Raw genomic sequence first — 24,253 nt, 5'->3', positions numbered from 1 at the left:
GATACTGTCAGAGTTACATGTTAAAGCAGGGGGGTGTCAATACTTTCTGAAGATACTGTCAGAGTTACATGTTAAAGCAGGGGGGGGTGTCAATACTTTCTGAAGATACTGTCAGAGTTACATGTTAAAGCAGGGGGGGTGTCAATACTTTCTGAAGATACTGTCAGAGTTACGTGTTAAAGCAGGGGGGTGTCAATACTTTCTGAAGATACTGTCAGAGTTACATGTTAAAGCAGGGGGGTGTCAATACTTTCTGAAGATACTGTCAGAGTTACATGTTAAAGCAGGGGGGTGTCAATACTTTATGAAGATAGTGTATATCCATATGTCAGAGTGTGGATGGCTGTTAGCAAGCTGGGAAGAGTAAAGAGACCAGGGTTGGCGTTATGGGTGGACGTTAGGGGGCCTGGTCTGCTCTACCTAAGCATGCGAGGGTTAGGGGTTGGGGTTAGGGGTTAGGGTTAGGGGTTAGGGGTTAGGGGTTAGACCATGTATCTGATGCTGTCTCAGTATGTGTAGACCATGTATCTGATGCTGTCTCAGTATGTGGAGACCATGTATCTGATGCTGTCTGGGCATAAAGAGTATTGCATGTCATACTCTTTCTCTGGTGAGATAGTTTCAGCAAAGAGGAAGAGGAGAAGCCGTGGGCAGTGTGTTTGACACCCCGGTGTTAAAGGCATGGTTCTTTGAAAGTGTGTGTGTTCTTACCATGTGTGTGCCTTGGGTAGGTTGTCTGTGTTGGCCTCTATCAGATGGATGGTGAACAGCCTTGGGCCTGCTGAACCTGTAGAACCTTACACACACACATTCTAGTTATCACTGTTCTAGAACACCAACATTACTGATGTACAACACATTCTAGTTATCACTGTTCTAGAACACATTCTACTTATCACTGTTCTAGAACAAACATTACTGATGCACAACACATTCTAGTTATCACTGTTCTAGAACACATTCTAGTTATCACTGTTCTAGAACACCAACATTACTGATGCAACACATTCTAGTTATCACTGTTCTAAAACTCCAACATTACTGATGTACAACACATTCTAGTTATCACTGTTCTAGAACACCAACATTACTGATGTACAACACATTCTAGTTATCACTGTTCTAGAACACACACACATTCTAGTTATCACTGTTCTAGAACACCAACATTACTGATATACAACACATTCTAGTTATCACTGTTCTAGAACACCACCATCACTGTTCTAGAACACATTCTAGTTATCACTGTTCTAGAACACCAACATTACTGATGTACAACACATTCTAGTTATCACTGTTCTAGAACACCAACATTACTGATGCACAACACATTCTAGTTATCACTGTTCTAGAACACACACACATTCTAGTTATCACTGTTCTAGAACACCAACATTACTGATGTACAACACATTCTAGTTATCACTGTTCTAGAACACACACACACACATTCTAGTTATCACTGTTCTAGAACACCAACATTACTGATATACAACACATTCTAGTTATCACTGTTCTAGAACACCAACATTACTGATGTACAACACATTCTAGTTATCACTGTTCTAGAACACACACACACATTCTAGTTATCACTGTTCTAGAACACCAATCTTACTGATGTTCAACACATTCTAGTTATCACTGTTCTAGAACACCAACATTACTGATGTACAACACATTCTAGTTATCACTGTTCTAGAACACCAACATTATTGATGTACAACACATTCTAGTTATCACTGTTCTAGAACACCAACATTACTGATGTACAACACATTCTAGTTATCACTGTTCTAGAACACCACCATCACTGTTCTAGAACATATTCTAGTTATCACTGTTCTAGAACACACACACATTCTAGTTATCACTGTTCTAGAACACCAACATTACTGATGTACAACCCATTCTAGTTATCACTGTTCTAGAACACCACCATCACTGTTCTAGAACACATTCTAGTTATCACTGTTCTAGAACACCAACACATTCTAGTTATCATGTGGTCTAGAACAGTGATAACTAGAATGTGTTGTACATCAGTAATGTTTGTTCTAGAACAGTGATAACTAGAATGTGTTCTAGAACAAACATTACTGATGTATTCTAGTTATCACTGTTCTAGACCACATTCTAGTTATCACTGTTCTTGAACACATTCTAGTTATCACTGTTCTAGAACACATTCTAGTTATCACTATTCTAGAATACCAACATCACTGATGTACAACACGTTCTAGTTATCACTGTTCTAGAACACCAACATCAACTGTTCTAGTTATAGCTGTTCTTTGTTAATAGTGATGTGGGGTGTGCGTGCGACCCACCCTGTAGTGCCTTGAATCCCTGTAGTGGAACTCTGGTAGAACCGGTAACAAACTGCAGTAGTCGTCCTCTCCTCTCCTCAGTGAAGCTCTCTACAGCCTCCCAGAACCAGCAAACCACATTACTGTCTACAGCACAGTGCTTCAAACGGGTGTTAGACTTCCAATCTGCTAGGTCTATCTTCCCCAGGCCTCCGATTATCAACTAGGGAGAGACAGGGAGACAGGCCTCCGATTATACACGAGGGAGGGACAGGGAGACAGGCCTCCGATTATCAACTAGAGAGAGACAGGGAGACAGGCCTCAGATTATACACTAGAGAGACAGGCCTCCGATTATCAACTAGAGAGAGACAGGGAGACAGGCCTCCGATTATACACTAGAGAGAGACAGGCCTCGATTATCAACTAGAGAGACAGGGAGACAGGCCTCCGATTATACACTAGATAGAGACATACACTAGATAGAGACAGGGAGATATGCCTCCGATTATACACTAGAGAGAGACAGGGAGACAGGCCTCCGATTATACACTAGAGAGAGACAGGCCTCCGATTATCAACTAGAGAGAGACAGGGAGACAGGCCTCCGATTATACACTAGATAGAGACAGGGAGATATGCCTCCGATTATACACTAGAGAGAGACAGGGAGACAGGCCTCCGATTATACATTAGAGAGAGACAGGGAGACAGGCCTCCGATTATACACTAGAGGGAGACAGGCCTCCGATTATACACTAGAGGGAGACAGGCCTCCGATTATACACTAGAGAGACAGGCCTCCGATTATACACTAGAGAGACAGGCCTCCGATTATACACTAGAGAGACAGGCCTCCGATTATACACTAGAGAGACAGGCCTCCGATTATACACTAGAGAGACAGGCCTCCGATTATACACTAGAGAGACAGGCCTCCGATTATACACTAGAGAGACAGGCCTCCGATTATACACTAGAGAGACAGGCCTCCGATTATACACTAGAGAGACAGGCCTCCGATTATACACTTGAGAGACAGGCCTCCGATTATACACTAGAGAGACAGGCCTCCGATTATACACTAGAGAGAGACAGGCCTCCGATTATCAACTAGAGAGAGACAGGGAGACAGGCCTCCGATTATACACTAGAGAGAGACAGGCCTCGATTATCAACTAGAGAGACAGGGAGACAGGCCTCCGATTATACACTAGATAGAGACAGGGAGATATGCCTCCGATTATACACTAGAGAGATACAGGGAGACAGGCCTCCGATTATACACTAGAGAGAGACAGGGAGACAGGCCTCCGATTATACACTCGAGAGCGACAGGGAGACAGGCCTCCGATTATACACTAGAGGGAGACAGGCCTCCGATTATACACTAGAGAGACAGGGAGACAGGCCTCCGATTATACACTAGATAGAGACATACACTAGATAGAGACAGGGAGATATGCCTCCGATTATACACTAGAGAGAGACAGGGAGACAGGCCTCCGATTATACACTAGAGAGAGACAGGCCTCCGATTATCAACTAGAGAGAGACAGGGAGACAGGCCTCCGATTATACACTAGATAGAGACAGGGAGATATGCCTCCGATTATACACTAGAGAGAGACAGGGAGACAGGCCTCCGATTATACACTCGAGAGCGACAGGGAGACAGGCCTCCGATTATACACTAGAGGGAGACAGGCCTCCGATTATACACTAGAGAGACAGGCCTCCGATTATACACTAGAGAGACAGGCCTCCGATTATACACTAGAGAGACAGGCCTCCGATTATACACTAGAGAGACAGGCCTCCGATTATACACTAGAGAGACAGGCCTCCGATTATACACTAGAGAGACAGGCCTCCGATTATACACTAGAGAGACAGGCCTCCGATTATACACTAGAGAGACAGGCCTCCGATTATACACTAGAGAGACAGGCCTCCGATTATACACTAGAGAGACAGGCCTCCGATTATACACTAGAGAGACAGGCCTCCGATTATACACTTGAGAGACAGGCCTCCGATTATACACTAGAGAGACAGGCCTCCGATTATACACTAGAGAGAGACAGGCCTCCGATTATCAACTAGAGAGAGACAGGGAGACAGGCCTCCGATTATACACTAGAGAGAGACAGGCCTCGATTATCAACTAGAGAGACAGGGAGACAGGCCTCCGATTATACACTAGATAGAGACAGGGAGATATGCCTCCGATTATACACTAGAGAGATACAGGGAGACAGGCCTCCGATTATACACTAGAGAGAGACAGGGAGACAGGCCTCCGATTATACACTCGAGAGCGACAGGGAGACAGGCCTCCGATTATACACTAGAGGGAGACAGGCCTCCGATTATACACTAGAGAGACAGGCCTCCGATTATACACTAGAGAGACAGGCCTCCGATTATACACTAGAGAGACAGGCCTCCGATTATACACTAGAGAGAGACAGAGAGACAGGCCTCCGATTATACACTAGAGAGAGACAGGGAGACAGGTCTCAGATTATCAACTAGAGAGAGACAGGGAGACAGGTCTCAGATTATCAACTAGAGAGAGAGACAGGGAGAGAGAGTTAGACAGGCCTCAGATTATCAACTAGAGGGAGAGAGACAGGGAGAGAGAGATAGACAGGCCTCAGATTATCAACTAGAGAGAAAGAGACAGGGAGAGAGAGTTAGACAGGCCTCAGATTATCAACTAGAGTGAGAGACAGGTACAACAGCCAGCCAGCCAGCCAGAAAGGCAGAAACAGACAGACAGGTATACAGTTGAAGTCAGAAGTTTACATACACTTAGGTTGGATTCATTAAAACGTATTTTTCAACCACTCCACACATTTCTTGTTAACAAAGGTAGACAGCCAGACAGGTATAACAGACAGACAGGTATAACAGACAGGTATAACAGACAGGTATAACAGACAGACAGACAGGTATAACAGACAGGTATAACAAACAGACAGGTATAACAGACAGGTATAACAAACAGACAGGTATAACAGACAGGTATAACAAACAGACAGGTATAACAGACAGGTATAACAGACAGACAGGTATAAAAGACAGACAGGTATAACAGACAGACAGGTATAACAGACAGGTACAACAGACAGGTATAACAGACAGACAGACAGACAGGTATAACAGACATGTATAACAGACAGGTATAACAGACAGGTATAACAGACAGACAGGTATAACATACAGACAGGTATAACAGAGACAGGTATAACAGACAGACAGGTATAACAGACAGGTATAACAGACAGACAGGTATAACAGACAGACAGGTACAACAGACAGGTACAACAGACAGGTACAACAGACAGGTACCTCCAGCTCCTTGTGGTCAAATGGTTTGAGGAGGTGTTGAGGAATCAGTTGGCTGAATCCTTTCTGCAGAGCTAAGAACTGAGCCTCGATCCCCCTCATAAACCTCCAGGTGACATAAAGCTTCACGTACTCCTTCTTGTTGTCCTCGGTTACCGGAAGGTTCTGACCGTTGGGTTTCAGCTCATGTTGAAGGAACTTCCCGAAGGCACTGTGTTCCACGCAGAACGTATGATCTAGAACCGACGAGATGTCATTCTCCCTACACACACACACACACACACACACACACACACACACACACACACACACACACACACACACACACACACACAGATAACATTGTAATACCCAGAAACGAAGAGACACTGCTGGCACGAAGCTAGTGTAATACTAGTGTGTGGTACTCACAGTATCCAGACCAGACTCGTGTCTAGTCCAGGGTCAGTAAAGCTAGTGTAATTACTAGTGTGTGGTACTCACAGTATCCAGACTCGTGTCTACTCCAGGATCAGTAAGGCTAGTGTAATTACTAGTGTGTGGTACTCACAGTATCCAGACCAGACTCTTGTCTAGTCCAGGATCAGTAAAGCTAGTGTAATTACTAGTGTGTGGTACTCACGGTATCCAGACTCGTGTAGTTCAGGATCAGTAAAACTAGTGTAATTACTAGTGTGTGGTACTCACGGTATCCAGACCAGACTCTTGTCTAGTCCAGGATCAGTAAAGCTAGTGTAATTACTAGTGTGTGGTACTCACGGTATCCAGACTCGTGTAGTTCAGGATCAGTAAAACTAGTGTAATTACTAGTGTGTGGTACTCACGGTATCCAGACTCGTGTAGTTCAGGATCAGTAAAACTAGTGTAATTACTAGTGTGTGGTACTCACGGTATCCAGACCAGACTCGTGTCTAGTCCAGGGTCAGTAAAGCTAGTGTAATTACTAGTGTGTGGTACTCACAGTATCCAGACCAGACTCTTGTGAAGTTCAGGATCAGTAAAGCTAGTGTAATTACTAGTGTGTGGTACTCACAGTATCCAGACCAGACTCTTGTGAAGTTCAGGATCAGTGGTCTCCAGGTCTTGTAGCATAATAGGTTTCCCCAGCAGCTGCTTGTAGAAGGGCAGGGTGAAGCCTCCGTTGATATAGTGACTATGGAACACTGCCAGGCCCATCACACGACCCACAAAGTGGAAATACGACAGGTGGTCCTATACACACACCATCATCATCATCAGTACTCACAGGGTTGATCTGTAGTGTGTGTACTCACATGGTTGATCTGTAATGTGTGTGTACTCACAGGGTTGATCTGTAGTGCGTGTGTGTACTCACAGGGTTGATCTGTCGTGCGTGTGTGTACTCACAGGGTTGATCTGTAGTGCGTGTGTCTACTCACAGGGTTGATCTGTAGTGCGTGTGTGTACTCACAGGGTTGATAGAGTCAGGGTTGATCTGTAGTGTGTGTACTCACAGGGTTGATAGAGGAGTCAGAGTTGATCTGTAATGTGTGTACTCACAGGGTTGATCTGTAGTGTGTGTACTCACGGGGTTGATAGAGGAGTCAGAGTTGATCTGTAATGTGTGTGTACTCACAGGGTTGATCTGTAGTGTGTGTCTACTCACATGGTTGATCTGTAATGTGTGTGTGTGTACTCACAGGGTTGATCTGTAGTGTGTGTACTCACAAGGTTGATCTGTAATGTGTGTGTACTCACAGGGTTGATCTGTAGTGCGTGTGTGTACTCACAGGGTTGATCTGTAGTGCGTGTGTGTACTCACAGGGTTGATCTGTAGTGCGTGTGTGTACTCACAGGGTTGATCTGTAGTGCGTGTGTGTACTCACAGGGTTGATCTGTAGTGCGTGTGTGTACTCACAGGGTTGATCTGTAGTGCGTGTGTGTACTCACAGGGTTGATCTGTCGTGCGTGTGTGTACTCACAGGGTTGATCTGTAGTGCGTGTGTCTACTCACAGGGTTGATCTGTAGTGCGTGTGTGTACTCACAGGGTTGATAGAGTCAGGGTTGATCTGTAGTGTGTGTACTCACAGGGTTGATAGAGGAGTCAGAGTTGATCTGTAATGTGTGTACTCACAGGGTTGATCTGTAGTGTGTGTACTCACAGGGTTGATCTGTAGTGTGTGTACTCACAGGGTTGATACAGGAGTCAGGGTTGATCTGTAGTGTGTGTACTCACAGGGTTTATAGAGGAGTCAGGGTTGATCTGTAGTGTGTGTACTCACAGGGTTGATCTGTAAAAGGTGTACTCACAGGGTTTATAGAGGAGTCAGGGTTGATCTGTAGAGTGTAAATGTTGTCTGTTGAGTACTGGAACAGGCCGTAGTACGGGTTCAACATCTCATGGCACAGCAGGTACAGCCACTCCCTGTAAAACCAAAATACAACATTATTACAACGTTACCACAGCAGGTACAGCCACTCCCTGTATAACCATAATACAACGTTACCACAGCAGGTACAGCCACTCCCTGTATAACCATAATACAACATTATTACAACGTTACCACAGCAGGTACAGCCACTCCCTGTATAACCATAATACAATGTTACCACAGCAGGTACAGTCACTCCCTGTATAACCATAACACAATGTTACCACAGCAGGTACAGCCACTCCCTGTATAACCATAATACAATGTTACCACAGCAGGTACAGCCACGCCCTGTATAACCATAATACAATGTTACCACAGCAGGTACAGCCACTCCCTGTATAACCATAATACAATGTTATCACAGCAGGTACAACCACTCCCTGTATAACCATAATACAATGTTATTACAATGTTACCACAGCAGGTACAGCCACTCCCTGTATAACCATAATACAATGTTACCACAGCAGGTACAGCCACTCCCTGTTTAACCATAATACAATGTTATTACAATGTTACCACAGCAGGTACAGCCACTCCCTGTATAACCATAATACAATGTTACCAGAGCAGGTACAGTCACTCCCTGTATAACCATAATACAATGTTACCTACCACAGCAGGTACAGTCACTCCCTGTATAACCATAATACAATGTTACCAGAGCAGGTACAGTCACTCCCTGTATAACCATAATACAACGTTATTACAACGTTACCACAGCAGGTACAGTCACTCCCTGTATAACCATAATACAACGTTATTACAATGTTATCTCAGCAGGTACAGTCACTCCCTGTATAAACATGTTTGACTAGCTGTGTTTCTGCACCAATCAAGAGACTGGTGTTTCTGCACCTAGCAAGAGACTGGTGTTTCTGCACCTAGCAAGAGACTGGTGTTTCTGCACCTAGCAAGAGACTGGTGTTTCTGCACCTAGCAAGAGACTGGTGTTTCTGAACCTAGCAAGAGACTGGGGTTTCTGCACCTAGCAAGAGACTGGTGTTTCTGCACCAATCAAGAGACTGGTGTTTGACTAGCCGTGTTTCTACACCAATCAAGAGACTGGTGTTTGACTAGCCGTGTTTCTGCACCAATCAAGAGACTGGTGTTTGACTAGCCGTGTTTCTACACCAATCAAGAGACTGGTGTTTGACTAGCCGTGTTTCTACACCAATCAAGAGACTGGTGTTTCTACACCTAGCAAGATACTGGTGTTTCTGAACCTAGCAAGAGACTGGTGTTTCTGCACCAATCAAGAGACTGGTGTTTGACTAGCCGTGTTTCTGCACCAATCAAGAGACTGGTGTTTCTGCACCAATCAAGAGACTGGTGTTTGACTAGCCGTGTTTCTGCACCTAGCAAGATACTGGTGTTTCTGCACCAATCAAGAGACTGGTGTTTCTGCACCAATCAAGAGACTGGTGTTTGACTAGCCATGTTTTGCACCTAGCAAGAGACTGGTGTTTGACTAGTGGTGTTTCTGCACCTAGCAAGAGACTGGTGTTTGACTAGCCGTGTTTCTGCACCTAGCAAGAGACTGGTGTTTGACTAGCCGTGTTTCTGCACCTAGCAAGAGACTGGTGTTTGACTAGCTGTGTTTCTGCACCAAGCAAGAGACTGGTGTTTGACTAGTGGTGTTTCTGCACCTAGCAAGAGACTGGTGTTTGACTAGCCGTGTTTCTACACCAATCAAGAGACTGGTGTTTCTACACCAATCAAGAGACTGGTGTTTGACTAGCCGTGTTTCTGCACCTAGCAAGAGACTGGCTAAACAACGTGGTAGACAGGGACTCCCATGCCCAGCTAAACAATGTGGTAGACAGGAACTCCCATGCCCAGCTAACTGGCTAAACAACGTGGTAGACAGGGATTCCCATGCCCAGCTAACTGGCTAAACAACGTGGTAGACAGGGATTCCCATGCCCAGCTAAACAACGTGGTAGACAGGGATTCCCATGCCCAGCTAAACAATGTGGTAGACGGGGATTCCCCAGCTAACTGGCTAAACAACGTGGTAGATGGGGATTCCCCAGCTAACTGGCTAAACAATGTGGTAGATGGGGATTCCCATGCACAGCTAAACAACGTGGTAGACATGGATTCCCATGCCCAGCTAACTGGCTAAACAATGTGGTAGACAGGGACTCCCATGCCCAGCTAAACAACGTGGTAGACAGGAATTCCCATGCCCAGCTAAACAACGTGGTAGACATGGATTCCCATGCCCAGCTAACTGGCTAAACAACGTGGTAGACAGGGATTCCCATGCCCAGCTAAACAACGTGGTAGACAGGGATTGCCATGCCCAGCTAACTGGCTAAACAACGTGGTCGACAGGGATTCCCATGCCCAGCTAACTGGCTAAACAATGTGGTAGATGGGGATTCCCATTCCCAGCTAAACAACGTGGTAGACAGGGATTCCCATGCCCAGCTAAACAACGTGGTAGACAGGGATTCCCATGCCCAGCTAACTGGCTAAACAACGTGGTCGACAGGGATTCCCATGCCCAGCTAAACAACGTGGTAGACAGGGATTCCCATGCCCAGCTAAACAACGTGGTAGACAGGGATTCCCATGCCCAGCTAAACAACGTGGTAGACAGGGACTCCCATGCCCAGCTAACTGGCTAAACAACGTGGTCGACAGGGACTCCCATGCCCAGCTAAACAACGTGGTAGACAGGGATTGCCATGCCCAGCTAACTGGCTAAACAACGTGGTAGACAGGGACTCCCATGCCCAGCTAACTGGTTAAACAATGTGGTAGACAGGGAATCCCATGCCCAGCTAACTGGCTAAACAACGTGGTAGACAGGGACTCCCATGCCCAGCTAACTGGCTAAACAACGTGGTAGACAGGGATTGCCATGCCCAGCTAACTGGTTAAACAACGTGGTAGACAGGGACTCCCATGACCAGCTCACTGGCTAAACAACGTGGTAGACAGGGCCTCCCATGACCAGCTAACTGGCTAAACAACGTGGTAGACAGGAATTCCCATGCCCAGCTAACTGGCTAAACAACGTGGTAGACAGGGACTCCCATGACCAGCTAACTGGCTAAACAACGTGGTAGACAGGGATTCCCATGCCCAGCTAAACAACGTGGTAGACAGGGACTTCCATGCCCAGCTAACTGGCTAAACATATTGGTAGACAGGGACTCCCATGCCCAGCTAAACAACGTGGTAGACAGGAACTCCCATGCCCAGCTAAACAACGTGGGATTTCCATGACCAGCTAACTGGCTAAACAAGGTGGTAGACAGGGACTCCCATGCCCAGCTAACTGGCTAAACAACGTGGTAGACAGGGACTCCCATACCCAGCTAACTGGCTAAACAATGTGGTAGACAGGGATTCCCAGCTAACTGGCTAAACAACGTGGTAGACATGGATTCCCATGCCCAGCTAACGGGCTAAACAACGTGGTAGACAGGGATTCCCATGCCCAGCTAAACAACGTGGTAGACAGGGATTCCCATGCCCAGCTAAACAACGTGGTAGACAGGGATTCCCATGCCCAGCTAACGGGCTAAACAACGTGGTAGACAGGGATTCCCATGCCCAGCTAAACAATGTGGTAGACAGGGATTCCCATGCCCAGCTAAACAATGTGGTAGACAGGGATTCCCATGCCCAGCTAAACAACGTGGTAGACAGGGATTCCCATGCCCAGCTAAACAACGTGGTAGACAGGGATTCCCATGCCCAGCTAACTGGCTAAACAACGTGGTAGACAGGGATTCCCATGCCCAGCTAAACAACGTGGTAGACAGGGACTTCCATGCCGTGACTTCTTCAGAAAGTTGCAGGAAATACAAATCACTGATTCACCTTTTATATTCTTTAGGGAAACATGTGGCTTTGGATCAAAATGATACAAAATGTTCCCGAATGCCAACGTGGCTGGTGGAAGACATTCTGACCCAATGCCTTCTGGGTGGTGGTTTTAATTTCCCACCCTGCACACAGCAGGTATGGCCACCCGCCACGACCAGAAAACAACGTCATCACAACGTAACCACAACGTCATCACAACGTAACCAAAACGTCATCACAAAGTCATCACAACGTCATCAAAACGTAACCACAACGTCATCACAACATAACCACAATCCAACATTAGTACAACAGACTGTCACCTTGCCACTCCTCCGTAGTCCAGTCCTTCCTCTCCTCTAAACTTCACCATCAGTCGTTTCTTCAGATCCTTGGGTCTCATCTTCATGATCTGACGATAAGACTCCTACACACACACACACACACGGACACACACACGCACGCACACGGACACACGCGCACGGACACACACACGCACGCACACGGACACACACACACACACACACACACACAATTAAAGAAAATATAACCTGAAGAAAAATCCATCTTGTATTGTGGAGGCATGCCTATAAAAGTAAAGGTGGGTATGTGTGAGTCTCTGTGTGTGTGTGTGTGTGTGTGAGTGTGTGTGAGTGTGTGTGTGTGTGTGTGTGTGTGTGTGTGTATATATATATATATGTATGTACATACCTCAAAGATCTCGTCTCGTGAGACCTCTATGCGACAGTGTCCGGCCTGTGGTTGCTGTAGTGACAGCTCGTGTCGGAGCAGCTTCAGTTTGTGGACCAGGTCTCTCTCATAACGCAGTGTCACCTCCCCTTCTCCTCCCTCCTCCCCCCCCACCTCCATCTCTCTCCCGCCTCCCCCACCCAGCGGCTGAGACGAGTCCTTCACCTGGGAGTGTTGGCTGGAGAAACACAGTGGATTTGTCCCCTTTCTGATTTTTACATATCTTTGATACTGAATGTTATCAGATATTCAACCAAAACCTAATATTAGATAAAGAGAACCTGAGTTTACAAATAACAAAAACATGTATTTATTTATTTAATTAACCAAGTTATGTAACACCAAATTCCTGTTTCAAAAAAGTGTTGCCCCCCTACACCCAATAACTGGATGAGCTAAAAGAATGTTCTATAGACAGATGAGCTAAAAGAATGTTCTATAGACAGATGAGCTAAAAGAATGTTCTATAGACAGATGAGTTAAAATAATGTTCTATAGACAGATGAGCTAAAATAATGTTCTATAGACAGATGAGCTAAAAGAATGTTCTATAGACAGATGAGCTAAAATAATGTTCTATAGACAGATGAGCTAAAATAATGTTCTATAGACAGATGAGCTAAAATAATGTTCTATAGACAGATGAGCTAAAATAATGTTCTATAGACAGATGAGCTAAAATAATGTTCTATAGACAGATGAGCTAAAATAATGTTCTATAGACAGATGAGCTAAAATAATGTTCTATAGACAGATGAGTTAAAAGAATGTTGAGATGTTGGAACTGAGATGTTAGAATGGCCTAGTCAAAATCCAAACCTAATCCCAATGGAGATGTTGGAATGGCCTAGTCAAAGTCCAAACCTAATCCCAACTGAGATGTTGGAATGGCCTAGTCAAAGTCCAAACCTAATCCCAATGGAGATGTTAGAATGGCCTAGTCAAAATCCAAACCTAATCCCAACTGAGATGTTGGAATGGCCTAGTCAAAGTCCAAACCTAATCCCAATGGAGATGTTGGAATGGCCTAGTCAAAGTCCAAACCTAATCCCAACTGAGATGTTGGAATGGCCTAGTCAAAGTCCAAACCTAATCCCAATGGAGATGTTGGAATGGCCTAGTCAAAGTCCAAACCTAATCCCAACTGAGATGTTGGAATGGCCTAGTCAAAATCCAAACCTAATCCCAACTGAGATGTTGGAATGGCCTAGTCAAAGTCCAAACCTAATCCCAATGGAGATGTTGGAATGGCCTAGTCAAAGTCCAAACCTAATCCCAATGGAGATGTTGGAATGGCCTAGTCAAAGTCCAAACCTAATCCCAATGGAGATGTTGGAATGGCCTAGTCAAAGTCCAAACCTAATCCCAACTGAGATGTTGGAATGGCCTAGTCAAAGTCCAAACCTAATCCCAATGGAGATGTTGGAATGGCCTAGTCAAAGTCCAAACCTAATCCCAATGGAGATGTTGGAATGGCCTAGTCAAAGTCCAAACCTAATCCCAATGGAGATGTTGGAATGGCCTAGTCAAAGTCCAAACCTAATCCCAACTGAGATGTTGGAATGGCCTAGTCAAAATCCAAACCTAATCCCAACTGAGATGTTGGAATGGCCTAGTCAAAGTCCAAACCTAATCCCAATGGAGATGTTGGAATGGCCTAGTCAAAGTCCAAACCTAATCCCAATGGAGATGTTGGAATGGCCTAGTCAAAGTCCAAACCTAATCCCAATGGAGATGTTGTGGGAGGATCTGGGCCAAAATTCCTCCACAGCGACGTGAGAGACAACTACAGGAAGTGTTTGGTTGGAGTCGTTGCAGCTAAAGGTGGACTGATCAACTACAGGAAGTGCTTGGTTGGAGTCATGGCAGCTAAAGGTGGACTGATCAACTACAGGAAGTGCTTGGTTGGAGTCATGGCAGCTAAAGGTGGACTGATCAACTACAGGAAGTGTTTGGTTGGAGTCGTTGCAGCTAAAGGTGGACTGATCAACTACAGGAAGTGTTTGGTGGGAGTCATGGCAGCTAAAGGTGGACTGATCAACAACTACAGAAAGTGTTTGGTTGGAGTCGTTGCAGCTAAAGGTGGACTGATCAACTACAGGAAGTGTTTGGTTGGAGTCGTTGCAGCTAAAGTGGGACTGATCAACAGCTATAGGAAGTGTTTGGTTGGAGTCATGGCAGCTAAAGGTGGACTGATCAACAACTACAGGAAGTGTTTGGTTGGAGTCGTGGCAGCTAAAGGGGGACTGATCAACAACTACAGGAAGTGTTTGGTTGGAGTCGTGGCAGCTAAAGGGGGACTGATCAACAACTACAGGAAGTGTTTGGTTGGAGTCGCAGCTAAAGGGGGACTGATCAACTACAGGAAGTGTTTGGTTGGAGTCGTGGCAGCTAAAGGTGGCATAACCAGTTATTGAGTGTAAGGGGGCGATAACTTTTCACACAGGGGCATTCGGTGTTGCATAACCATGTTTATGAAATAAATTAAATAACTGTGTGTGTGTGTGTGTGTGTGTGTGTGTGTGTGTGTGTGTGTGTGTGTGTGTGTACAAGTGTACCTGATGATGGTGTGTAGCCGGGGGTCAGTGAACTGCGTTGTTCGGTTGTTGTGATCCACAAAGTAGATCCGTCCCGACACCGTGCTCCTCACCTCCCAACCGGCCGGCAGCGGACCCAACTCCTCACAGCTCACACTGGCCAGGTCCCTGGACCAATCACAACACACCTTACTATCAGGTCCCTGGACCAATCACAACACACCTTACTATCAGGTGCCTGGAACAATCACAATACACCTTTCTGAGCTCTACACCAATCACAACACACCTTACTGAGCTCTACACCAATCAAAACACACCTTACTGAGCTCTAAACCAATCACAACACACCTTACTGAGCTCTAGGCCTTCCAACGGGATGCGTTCCAATTCAGGTAAGGTGGTAAGGGAGGAGGTAGTAAGGGTAGAGGGTAAGATAGTAAAGGTAGAGGGTAGGATAGTGAGGGTAGGAGAGTAAGGGTAGAGGGTAGGATAGTGAGGGTAGGATAGTTAGGGTAGAGGGTAGTATAGTAAGGGTAGATGGTAGGATAGTAAGGGTAGAGGGTAGCAAGGGTATAGGGTAGTATAGTAAGGGTAGAGGGTAGGATAGTAAGGGTAGAGGGTAGTATAGTAAGGGTAGAGGGTAGGATAGTAAGGGTAGAGGGTAGGATAGTAAGGGTAGAGGGTAGGATAGTAAGGGTAGAGGATAGGATAGTAAAGGTAGAGGGTAGGATAGTGAGGGTAGGATAGTAAGGGTAGAGGGTAGGATAGTAAGGGTAGAGGGTAGGATAGTAAGGGTAGGGTAGTAAGGGTAGGGTAGAGGGTAGTATAGTAAGGGTAGAGGGTAGGATAGTAAGGGTAGAGGGTAGGATAGTAAGGGTAGAGGGTAGGATAGTAAGGGTAGAGGATAGGATAGTAAAGGTAGAGGGTAGGATAGTGAGGGTAGGATAGTAAGGGTAGAGGGTAGGATAGTAAGGGTAGAGGGTAGGATAGTAAGGGTAGAGGATAGGATAGTAAAGGTAGAGGGTAGGATAGTGAGGGTAGGATAGTAAGGGTAGAGGGTAGGATAGGAAGGGTAGAGGGTAGGATAGTAAGGGTAGAGGGTAGGATTGTAAGGGTAGAGGGTAGGATAGTGAGGGTAGAGGGTAGTATAGTAAGGGTAGAGGGTAGGATAGTAAGGGTAGAGGGTAGGATAGTAAGGGTAGAGGGTAGGTAGTAAGGGTAGAGGGTAGGATAGTGAGGGTAGGATAGTAAGGGTAGAGGGTAGGATAGTGAGGGTAGGATAGTAAGGGTAGAGGGTAGTATAGTAAGGGTAGGATAGTAAGGGTAGAGGGTAGAATAGTAAAGGTAGAGGGTTGGATAGTGAGGGTAGAGGGTAGGATAGTGAGGGTAGAGGGTAGGATAATGAGGGTAGAGGGTAGGATAGTGAGGGTAGAGGGTAGGATAGTGAGGGTAGGATAGTAAGGGTAGAGGGTAGGATAGTAAAGGTAGAGGGTAGGTAGTAAGGGTAGAGGGTAGGATAGTGAGGGTAGGATAGTAAGGGTAGAGGGTAGGATAGTGAGGGTAGGATAGTAAGGGTAGAGGGTAGTATAGTAAGGGTAGGATAGTAAGGGTAGAGGGTAGGATAGTAAAGGTAGAGGGTTGGATAGTGAGGGTAGAGGGTAGGATAGTGAGGGTAGAGGGTAGGATAGTGAGGGTAGGATAGTAAGGGTAGAGGGTAGGATAGTAAAGGTAGAGGGTTGGATAGTGAGGGTAGAGGGTAGTATAGTAAGGGTAGAGGGTAGGATAGTAAGAGTAGAGGGTAGGATAGGAATGGTAGAGGGTAGGATAGGAAGGGTAGAGGGTAGGATAGGAAGGGTAGAGGGTAGGTAGTAAGGGTAGAGGGTAGTAGGTAGACGGCTGGCTGTATGGTGGGCGTGTATTACCTGGGTATGCGTGGGTCATGCCAGGTGCTGACTCCCGTCTGTGTGTGAAGAAAATACACCTGGCCCTGCACCGTGGTGCGCTGCTCTGTAACACACACACATTATACAGAAAGGTCACACACACACGCGTTGGACACAAACACACACTAGGGATAATAGTATCCGGAACACATGTGGTTTTTAACATGAGAAGTGCTGCGTGAGAGAGAGTCTCTACTGCTGCAGCTGTTGAGATGGGAGCAGAGCGACAGCGATATGTCAACTCAGCTACAGCCAAGACCAGCTAACCTGTAAACAGCCAAGACCAGCTAACCTGTAAACAGCCAAGACCAGCTAACCTGTAAACAGCCAAGACCAGCTAACCTGTAAACAGCCAAGACCAGCTAACCTGTAAACAGCCAAGACCAGCTAACCTGTAGCATCCAAGACCAGCTAACCCGTAGCAGCCACAATGTAGTTCACCATCCACATAACAGTATCTGTCTTGACTGGAGCAGCCTAGAGAAGCTAGCCGGGCTAATTGAGGCCACATGTTGTGCTTTCTCCACAACCCCATTCAGATTAAACAGCCTCCCTGTTGGTCAATAACACACACCTGGTAAATAACACACACCTGGTCAATAACACACACCTGGTCAATAACACACACCTGGCCCTGGTCAATAACACACACCTGGTCAATAACACACACCTGGCCCTGGTCAATAACACACACCTGGTCAATAACACACACCTGGTCAATAACACACACCTGGCCCTGGTCAATAACACACACCTGGTCAATAACACACACCTGGTCAATAACACACACCTGGTCAATAACACACACCTGGCCCTGGTCAATAACACACACCTGGTCAATAACACACACCTGGTCAATAACACACACCTGCTCAATAACATACACCTGGCCCTGGTCAATAACACACACCTGGTCAATAACACACACCTGGTCAATAACACACACCTGCTCAATAACACACACCTGGTCAATAACACACACCTGGTCAATAACACACACCTGGTCAATAACACACACCTGGCCCTGGTCAATAACACACACCTGGTCAATAACACACACCTGGTCAATAACACACACCTGGTCAATAACACACACCTGGCCCTGGTCAATAACACACACCTGGTCAATAACACACACCTGGTCAATAACACACACCTGGTCAATAACACACACCTGGCCCTGGTCAATAACACACACCTGGCCCTGGTCAATAACACACACCTGGCCCTGGTCAATAACACACACCTGGCCCTGGTCAATAACACACACCTGGCCCTGGTCAATAACACACACCTGGCCCTGGTCAATAACATACACCTGGCCCTGGTCAATAACACACACCTGGCCCTGGTCAATAACATACACCTGGCCCTGGTCAATAACACACACCTGGCCCTGGTCAATAACACACACCTGGTCAATAACACACACCTGGCCCTGGTCAATAACACACACCTGGCCCTGGTCAATAACATACACCTGGCCCTGGTCAATAACATACACCTGGCCCTGGTCAATAACACACACCTGGCCCTGGTCAATAACACACACCTGGTCAATAACACACACCTGGCCCTGGTCAATAACACACACCTGGCCCTGGTCAATAACACACACCTGGCCCTGGTCAATAACACACACCTGGCCCTGGTCAATAACACACACCTGGTCAATAACACACACTTGGCCCTGGTCAATAACACACACCTGGTCAATAACACACACCTGGCCCTGGTCAATAACACACACCTGGTCAATAACACACACCTGGTCAATAACACACACCTGGTCAATAACACACACCTGGCCCTGTACCATTTGTCAATAACACAAACTCTCTCCGTCTCTCTCACCGTATCCCTCAGGCAGATCAGGTGATTGGTTGCCATGCGGTCGGTTCTGAGGGGTGTGGGTGTGTCTTTGGGAATCCTGGCCTCTGATTCGCTGAGCCTGGAGCCGGTTCTCCTGGTTGGGTGAATCCGGTGGACAGGTCCCGCCCCCAGCGGCGCCCGTGGGGTCTGAGTACGGTAGCGGCTCCTCACTGAAACAGTTCTCAAACACAGGCCTACACACACACACACACACACACACACGCACACACACACACGCACACACACACGCACACGCACACACACACGCACACACACACGCACACGCACACACACACGCACACGCACACGCACACACACGTTACACACAAACACACCTGTTACACACAAACACACCTGTTACACACACACACCTGTTACACACACACACCTGTTACACACACACACCTGTTACACACACACACCTGTTACACACACACACACCTGTTACACACACACACACACCTGTTACGTACACACACACCTGTTACGTACACACGCACCTGTTACGTACACATGCACCTGTTGCGCACACGCACGCACACGCACGCTCTCTCCACTCACAGTCACACACACACAGTGAGAGAGCCCTCCAACACACACAGTGAGAGAGCCCTCCAACACATACAGTGAGAGCCCTCCAACACACACAGTGAGAGCCCTCCAACACACACAACCACAGAAGGATCCTCACCCGTCATTCTCTAACAGTCCTCTACAGTCGACCACGGGTCCTCCGCTGCCCAAACCATCTCTGGTCTGGAGGCTCACTGGAAAACACAGTTAACACACAGTCTAGTACAGCTAACCTGGTGGGGACACACAATTCAGCCCCAATCAAAATCCTATTTCCTTAACCCGTACTCTTACCCTAACCTTAACATAAACCCAAACCCATAGTCTTACCCTAAACTTAACATCTACCCTAACCTGTACTCTTACCCTAACCTTAACATAAAACCTAACCGATACTCTTACCCTAACCTTAACATAAACCCAAACCCGTACTCTTACCCTAACCTTAACTTTAACCCTAACCCGTACTCTTACCCTAACCCGTACTCTTACCCTAACCCGTACTCTTACCCTAACCCGTACTCTTACCCTAACCCGTACTCTTACCCTAACCTTAACTTTAACCCTAACCCGTACTCTTACCCTAACCCGTACTCTAACCCTAACCTTAACATAAACCCTAACCCGTACCCTTACCCTAACCTTAACATAAACCCAAACCCGTACTCTTACCCTAACCTTAACTTTAACCCTAACCCGTACTCTTACCCTAACCCGTACTCTTACCCTAACCTTAACCCTAACCCGTACTCTTACCCTAACCTTAACCCTAACCCGTACTCTTACCCTAACCTTAACCCTAACCCGTACTCTTACCCTAACCCGTACTCTAACCCTAACCTTAACATAAACCCTAACCCGTACTCTTACCCTAACCTTAACATAAAACCCTAACCCGTACCCTTACCTTAACATAAACCCTAACCCGTACTCTAACCCTAACCTTAACATAAACCCTAACCCGTACTCTTACCCTAACCCGTACTCTAACCCTAACCCGTACTCTAACCCTAACCTTAACATAAACCCTAACCCGTACCCTTACCTTAACATAAACCCTAACCCGTACTCTTACCCTAACCTTAACATAAACCCTAACCCGTACTCTTAAACTGTCTTGGTCAGGGGGCGGTATTTTCACCTCCGGATGAAAAGCGTGCCCAAATTAAACTGCCTGCTACTCAGGCCCATAAGCTAGGGTATGCATATAATTAGTAGATTTGGATAGAAAACACTGTAAAGTTTCCAAAACGGTTAAAATAATGTCTGAGTATAACAGAACTGATATGGCAGGCGAAAACCAGAGGAAAATCCAACCAGGAAGTACTATTATTTTGAAAGGCTGTTTTTCCATTGAAAGCCTATCCACCATACAAAGACTTAGGACCCAGTTCACAAGCTCTATGGCTTCCTCAACATGTGACCAGTCTTTAGGCATTGTTTCAGGCTTTTACTCTGAAAAATGAGGGAGATACACCGCTTTCAATCCGATGACAGTGGAAACTTCCAGACATGAACGAAGCACGTGATCAGGAGTTTTCTATTGACAAAGTTTTTGTCCGGTTGAAATATTATTTATTATTTATGACAAAAACACCCTGAGGATTGATTTTAAACATCGTTTGACACGTTTCTACTATCTTTTATTGTACTTTTTTTACTTTTCGTCTTGAGGTGTTGAGAGCTCGCTCGCATTGTGCCTTTGGATTTCTGAACAAAACGCACCAACAAAACGAAGGTATTTGGACATAAAGATCAACTTTATCGAACAAAACAAACATTTATTGTCTAACATGGAGACCTGTGAGTGCCACCAGATGAAGATCATCAAAGGTAAGGGATTATTTTTAACGTTATTTCTGACTTTTGTGACACCTCACCTTGGTTGGAAAATGGCTGTATGGGTTTCTGTGTCTAGGCGCTGACCTAACATAATCGCAAAGTGTGCTTTCGCCTTAAAGCCTTTTTGAAATCTGACACAGCGGTTGCATTAAGGAGAAGTTTATCTGTATTCGTATGTTCAACACTTAATATCTTTTATCAATGTTTATGATGAGTATTTCTGTTGTTTGATGTGGCTCTCTGCACTTTCACCGGATGTTTGTTTGAGACAATGCATTTCTGAACATAACACACCCATTTCAAATGAGGTTTTTGGACATAAAGATTAACTTTATCGAACAAAACACACATTTATTGTGTAACATGAAGTCCTGTGAGTGCCATCTGATGAAGATCAAAGGTTAGTGATGAATTTAATTGCTATTTCTGACTTTTTAAATGCAAATGGCGTGTTAAAACAGTTTTGATGGCCATGCTTAAAAAAAGAGCTACTATTTTTATTTTCCAAATGGTAATTGATGAGCGCCTCCCATTCACTATTCAAGTGTACAGGCAACTGTAGGCAGGCTATTACGGAAACGTGGAGGCAATTATTTTATAAAGTCTTCCTAATAGGCCATTGAAACCAGCATTTCTCTCCTGTTTAATTGTTTTTCATTTCAACTTTCTTTCACTGTCCAGAAGCCAATGGCACAATCCTAGTCACTTCTCTTTTCAGTTCGCTGCAGCTAGCGACTGGAACGAGCTGCAACAAACACTCAAACTGGATAGTTTTATCTCCATCTCTTCATTCAAAGACTCAATCATGGACACTCTTACTGGCAGTTGTGGCTGCTTAGCGTGATGTATTGTTGTGATGTATTGTTGTCTCTACCTTGTTGCCCGTTGTGCTGTTGTCTGTGCCCAATAATGTTTGTACTAGGGATGCACGATATATCGGTAACCATATCGGAATCGGTCGATATTAGCTAAAATGTCAACATCGGTATCGACCCGAAGTCTAGTTTAAAGCCGATGTCAAAGCTGACGTGCATACCTATATAACGTAGGTAGATGACGTGCATACCTATATAACGTAGGTACACAGCGTAATGATGCCATGTAAAATGTTGCACTACACGTGCAACACAGCGTTCCTAACCTAGCCCACAATGTCTGCTGTGTGGATCGAGCAGTCAACAAGTCAAACAGTCATTTGAAAGAGTAAGAACATTTCAGGTTTCTGTACAGCACTTTGAGATATCAGCTGATGTAAGAAGGGCTTTATAAATAAATTAGATTTGATTTTCAGTGAGACAACTCAAAGGTGAAATCCATAACACCAAGTTAATGGGATTCATTGACAATCAACCGTTCTCTGTCGTGGAGGATGTTGACAATCAACCGTTCTCTGTCGTGGAGGATGTTGACAATCAACCGTTCTCTGTCGTGGAGGATGTTGACAATCAACCGTTCTCTGTCGTGGAGGATGTTGACAATCAACCGTTCTCTGTCGTGGAGGATGTTGACAATCAACCGTTCTCTGTCGTGGAGGATGTTGACAATCAACCGTTCTCTGTCGTGGATGATGTTGACAATCAACCGTTCTCTGTCGTGGAGGATGTTGACAATCAACCATTCTCTGTCGTGGAGGATGTTGACAATCAACCGTTCTCTGTCGTGGAGGATGTTGACAATCAACCGTTCTCTGTCGTGGAGGATGTTGACAATCAACCGTTCTCTGTCGTGGATGATGTTGACAATCAACCGTTCTCTGTCGTGGAGGATGTTGACAATCAACCATTCTCTGTCGTGGAGGATGTTGACAATCAACCGTTCTCTGTCGTGGATGATGTTGACTTTGGCGACTGATCGAGCACCGATTCTGGGTTGTGCATCAGTGGTGCATCATGTTCTCGTGTACAGTCGTGGCCAAAAGTTTTGAGAATGACACAAATATTAATTTCCACAAAGTTTGCTGCTTCAGTGTCTTTAGATATTTGTCAGATGTTACTATGGAATACTGAAGTATAATTACAAGCATTTCATAAGCGTCAAAGGCTTTTATTGACAATTACATGAAGTTGATGCAAAGAGTCAATATTTGCAGTGTTGACCCTTCTTTTTCAAGCCCTCTGCAATCCGCCCTGACATTTTGTCAATTAACTTCTGGGCCACATCCTGACTGATGGCAGCCCATTCTTGCATAATCAAAGCTTGGAGTTTCTCAGCATTTGTGGGGTTTTGTTTGTCCACCCTCCTCTTGAGGATTGACCACAAGTTCTCAATGGGATGAAGGTCTGGGGAGTTTCCTGGCCATGGGCCCAAAATATGGATGTTTTGTCCCCCGAGCTACTTAGTTATCACTTTTGCCTTATGGCAAGGTGCTCCATCATGCTGGAAAAGACCTTGTTCGTCACCAAACTGTTTCTGGGTGGTTGGGAGAAGTTGCTCTCGGAGGATGTGTTGGTACCACTCTTTATTCGTGAATGTGTTCTTAGGCAACATTGTGAGTGAGCCCACTCCCTTGGCTGAGAAGCAACCCCACACATGAATGGTCTCAGGATGCTTTAATGTTGGCATGACACAGGACTGATGGTAGCGCTCACCTTGTCTTCTCCGAACAAGTCTTTTTCCAGATGCTCCAAAAAATCGGAAAGGGGATTCATCAGAGAAAATGACTTTAGCCCAGTCCTCAGCAGTCCAATCCCTGTACTTTTTGCAGAATATCAGTCTGTCCTTGATGTTTTTCCTGGAGAGAAGTGGCTTCTTTGCTGCCCTTCTTGACACCAGGCCATCCCCCAAAAGTCTTCGCCTCACTGTGCGTGCAGATGCACTCACACCTGCCTGCTGCCATTCCTGAGCA

The 24,253-nt window shown here is 45.7% G+C and overlaps 1 protein-coding gene across 2 annotated transcripts in view; it reads right to left on the bottom strand.

Annotated features, from left to right (window-relative positions):
- LOC110516851 (E3 ubiquitin-protein ligase SMURF1) overlaps positions 1-24,253 on the bottom strand; it is a 50,655-nt gene that overhangs the window by 8,238 nt on the left and 18,164 nt on the right. Inside the window, exons 6-16 of one of the 2 annotated variants that reach the window (XM_036972260.1) lie at positions 19,685-19,760; positions 18,976-19,187; positions 17,101-17,185; positions 15,197-15,343; positions 12,600-12,816; positions 12,212-12,315; positions 7,939-8,053; positions 6,700-6,878; positions 5,670-5,928; positions 2,334-2,535; positions 712-796 (exon numbers count right to left, since the gene is read on the bottom strand). In XM_036972260.1, coding sequence (XP_036828155.1) covers positions 712-796; positions 2,334-2,535; positions 5,670-5,928; positions 6,700-6,878; positions 7,939-8,053; positions 12,212-12,315; positions 12,600-12,816; positions 15,197-15,343; positions 17,101-17,185; positions 18,976-19,187; positions 19,685-19,760 — 1,681 coding nt within the window. The remainder of the gene's footprint in view (positions 1-711; positions 797-2,333; positions 2,536-5,669; positions 5,929-6,699; positions 6,879-7,938; positions 8,054-12,211; positions 12,316-12,599; positions 12,817-15,196; positions 15,344-17,100; positions 17,186-18,975; positions 19,188-19,684; positions 19,761-24,253) is intronic. The other variant, XM_036972261.1, reaches the window with a different exon arrangement.

Source organism: Oncorhynchus mykiss, unplaced genomic scaffold (genome assembly GCF_013265735.2).
Source record: "Oncorhynchus mykiss isolate Arlee unplaced genomic scaffold, USDA_OmykA_1.1 un_scaffold_130, whole genome shotgun sequence".
Lineage (NCBI taxonomy): Eukaryota > Metazoa > Chordata > Actinopteri > Salmoniformes > Salmonidae > Oncorhynchus > Oncorhynchus mykiss.
The sequence above is the reverse complement of the archived record's forward strand: the minus strand, read 5'-3'. Positions and strand labels throughout refer to the sequence as shown.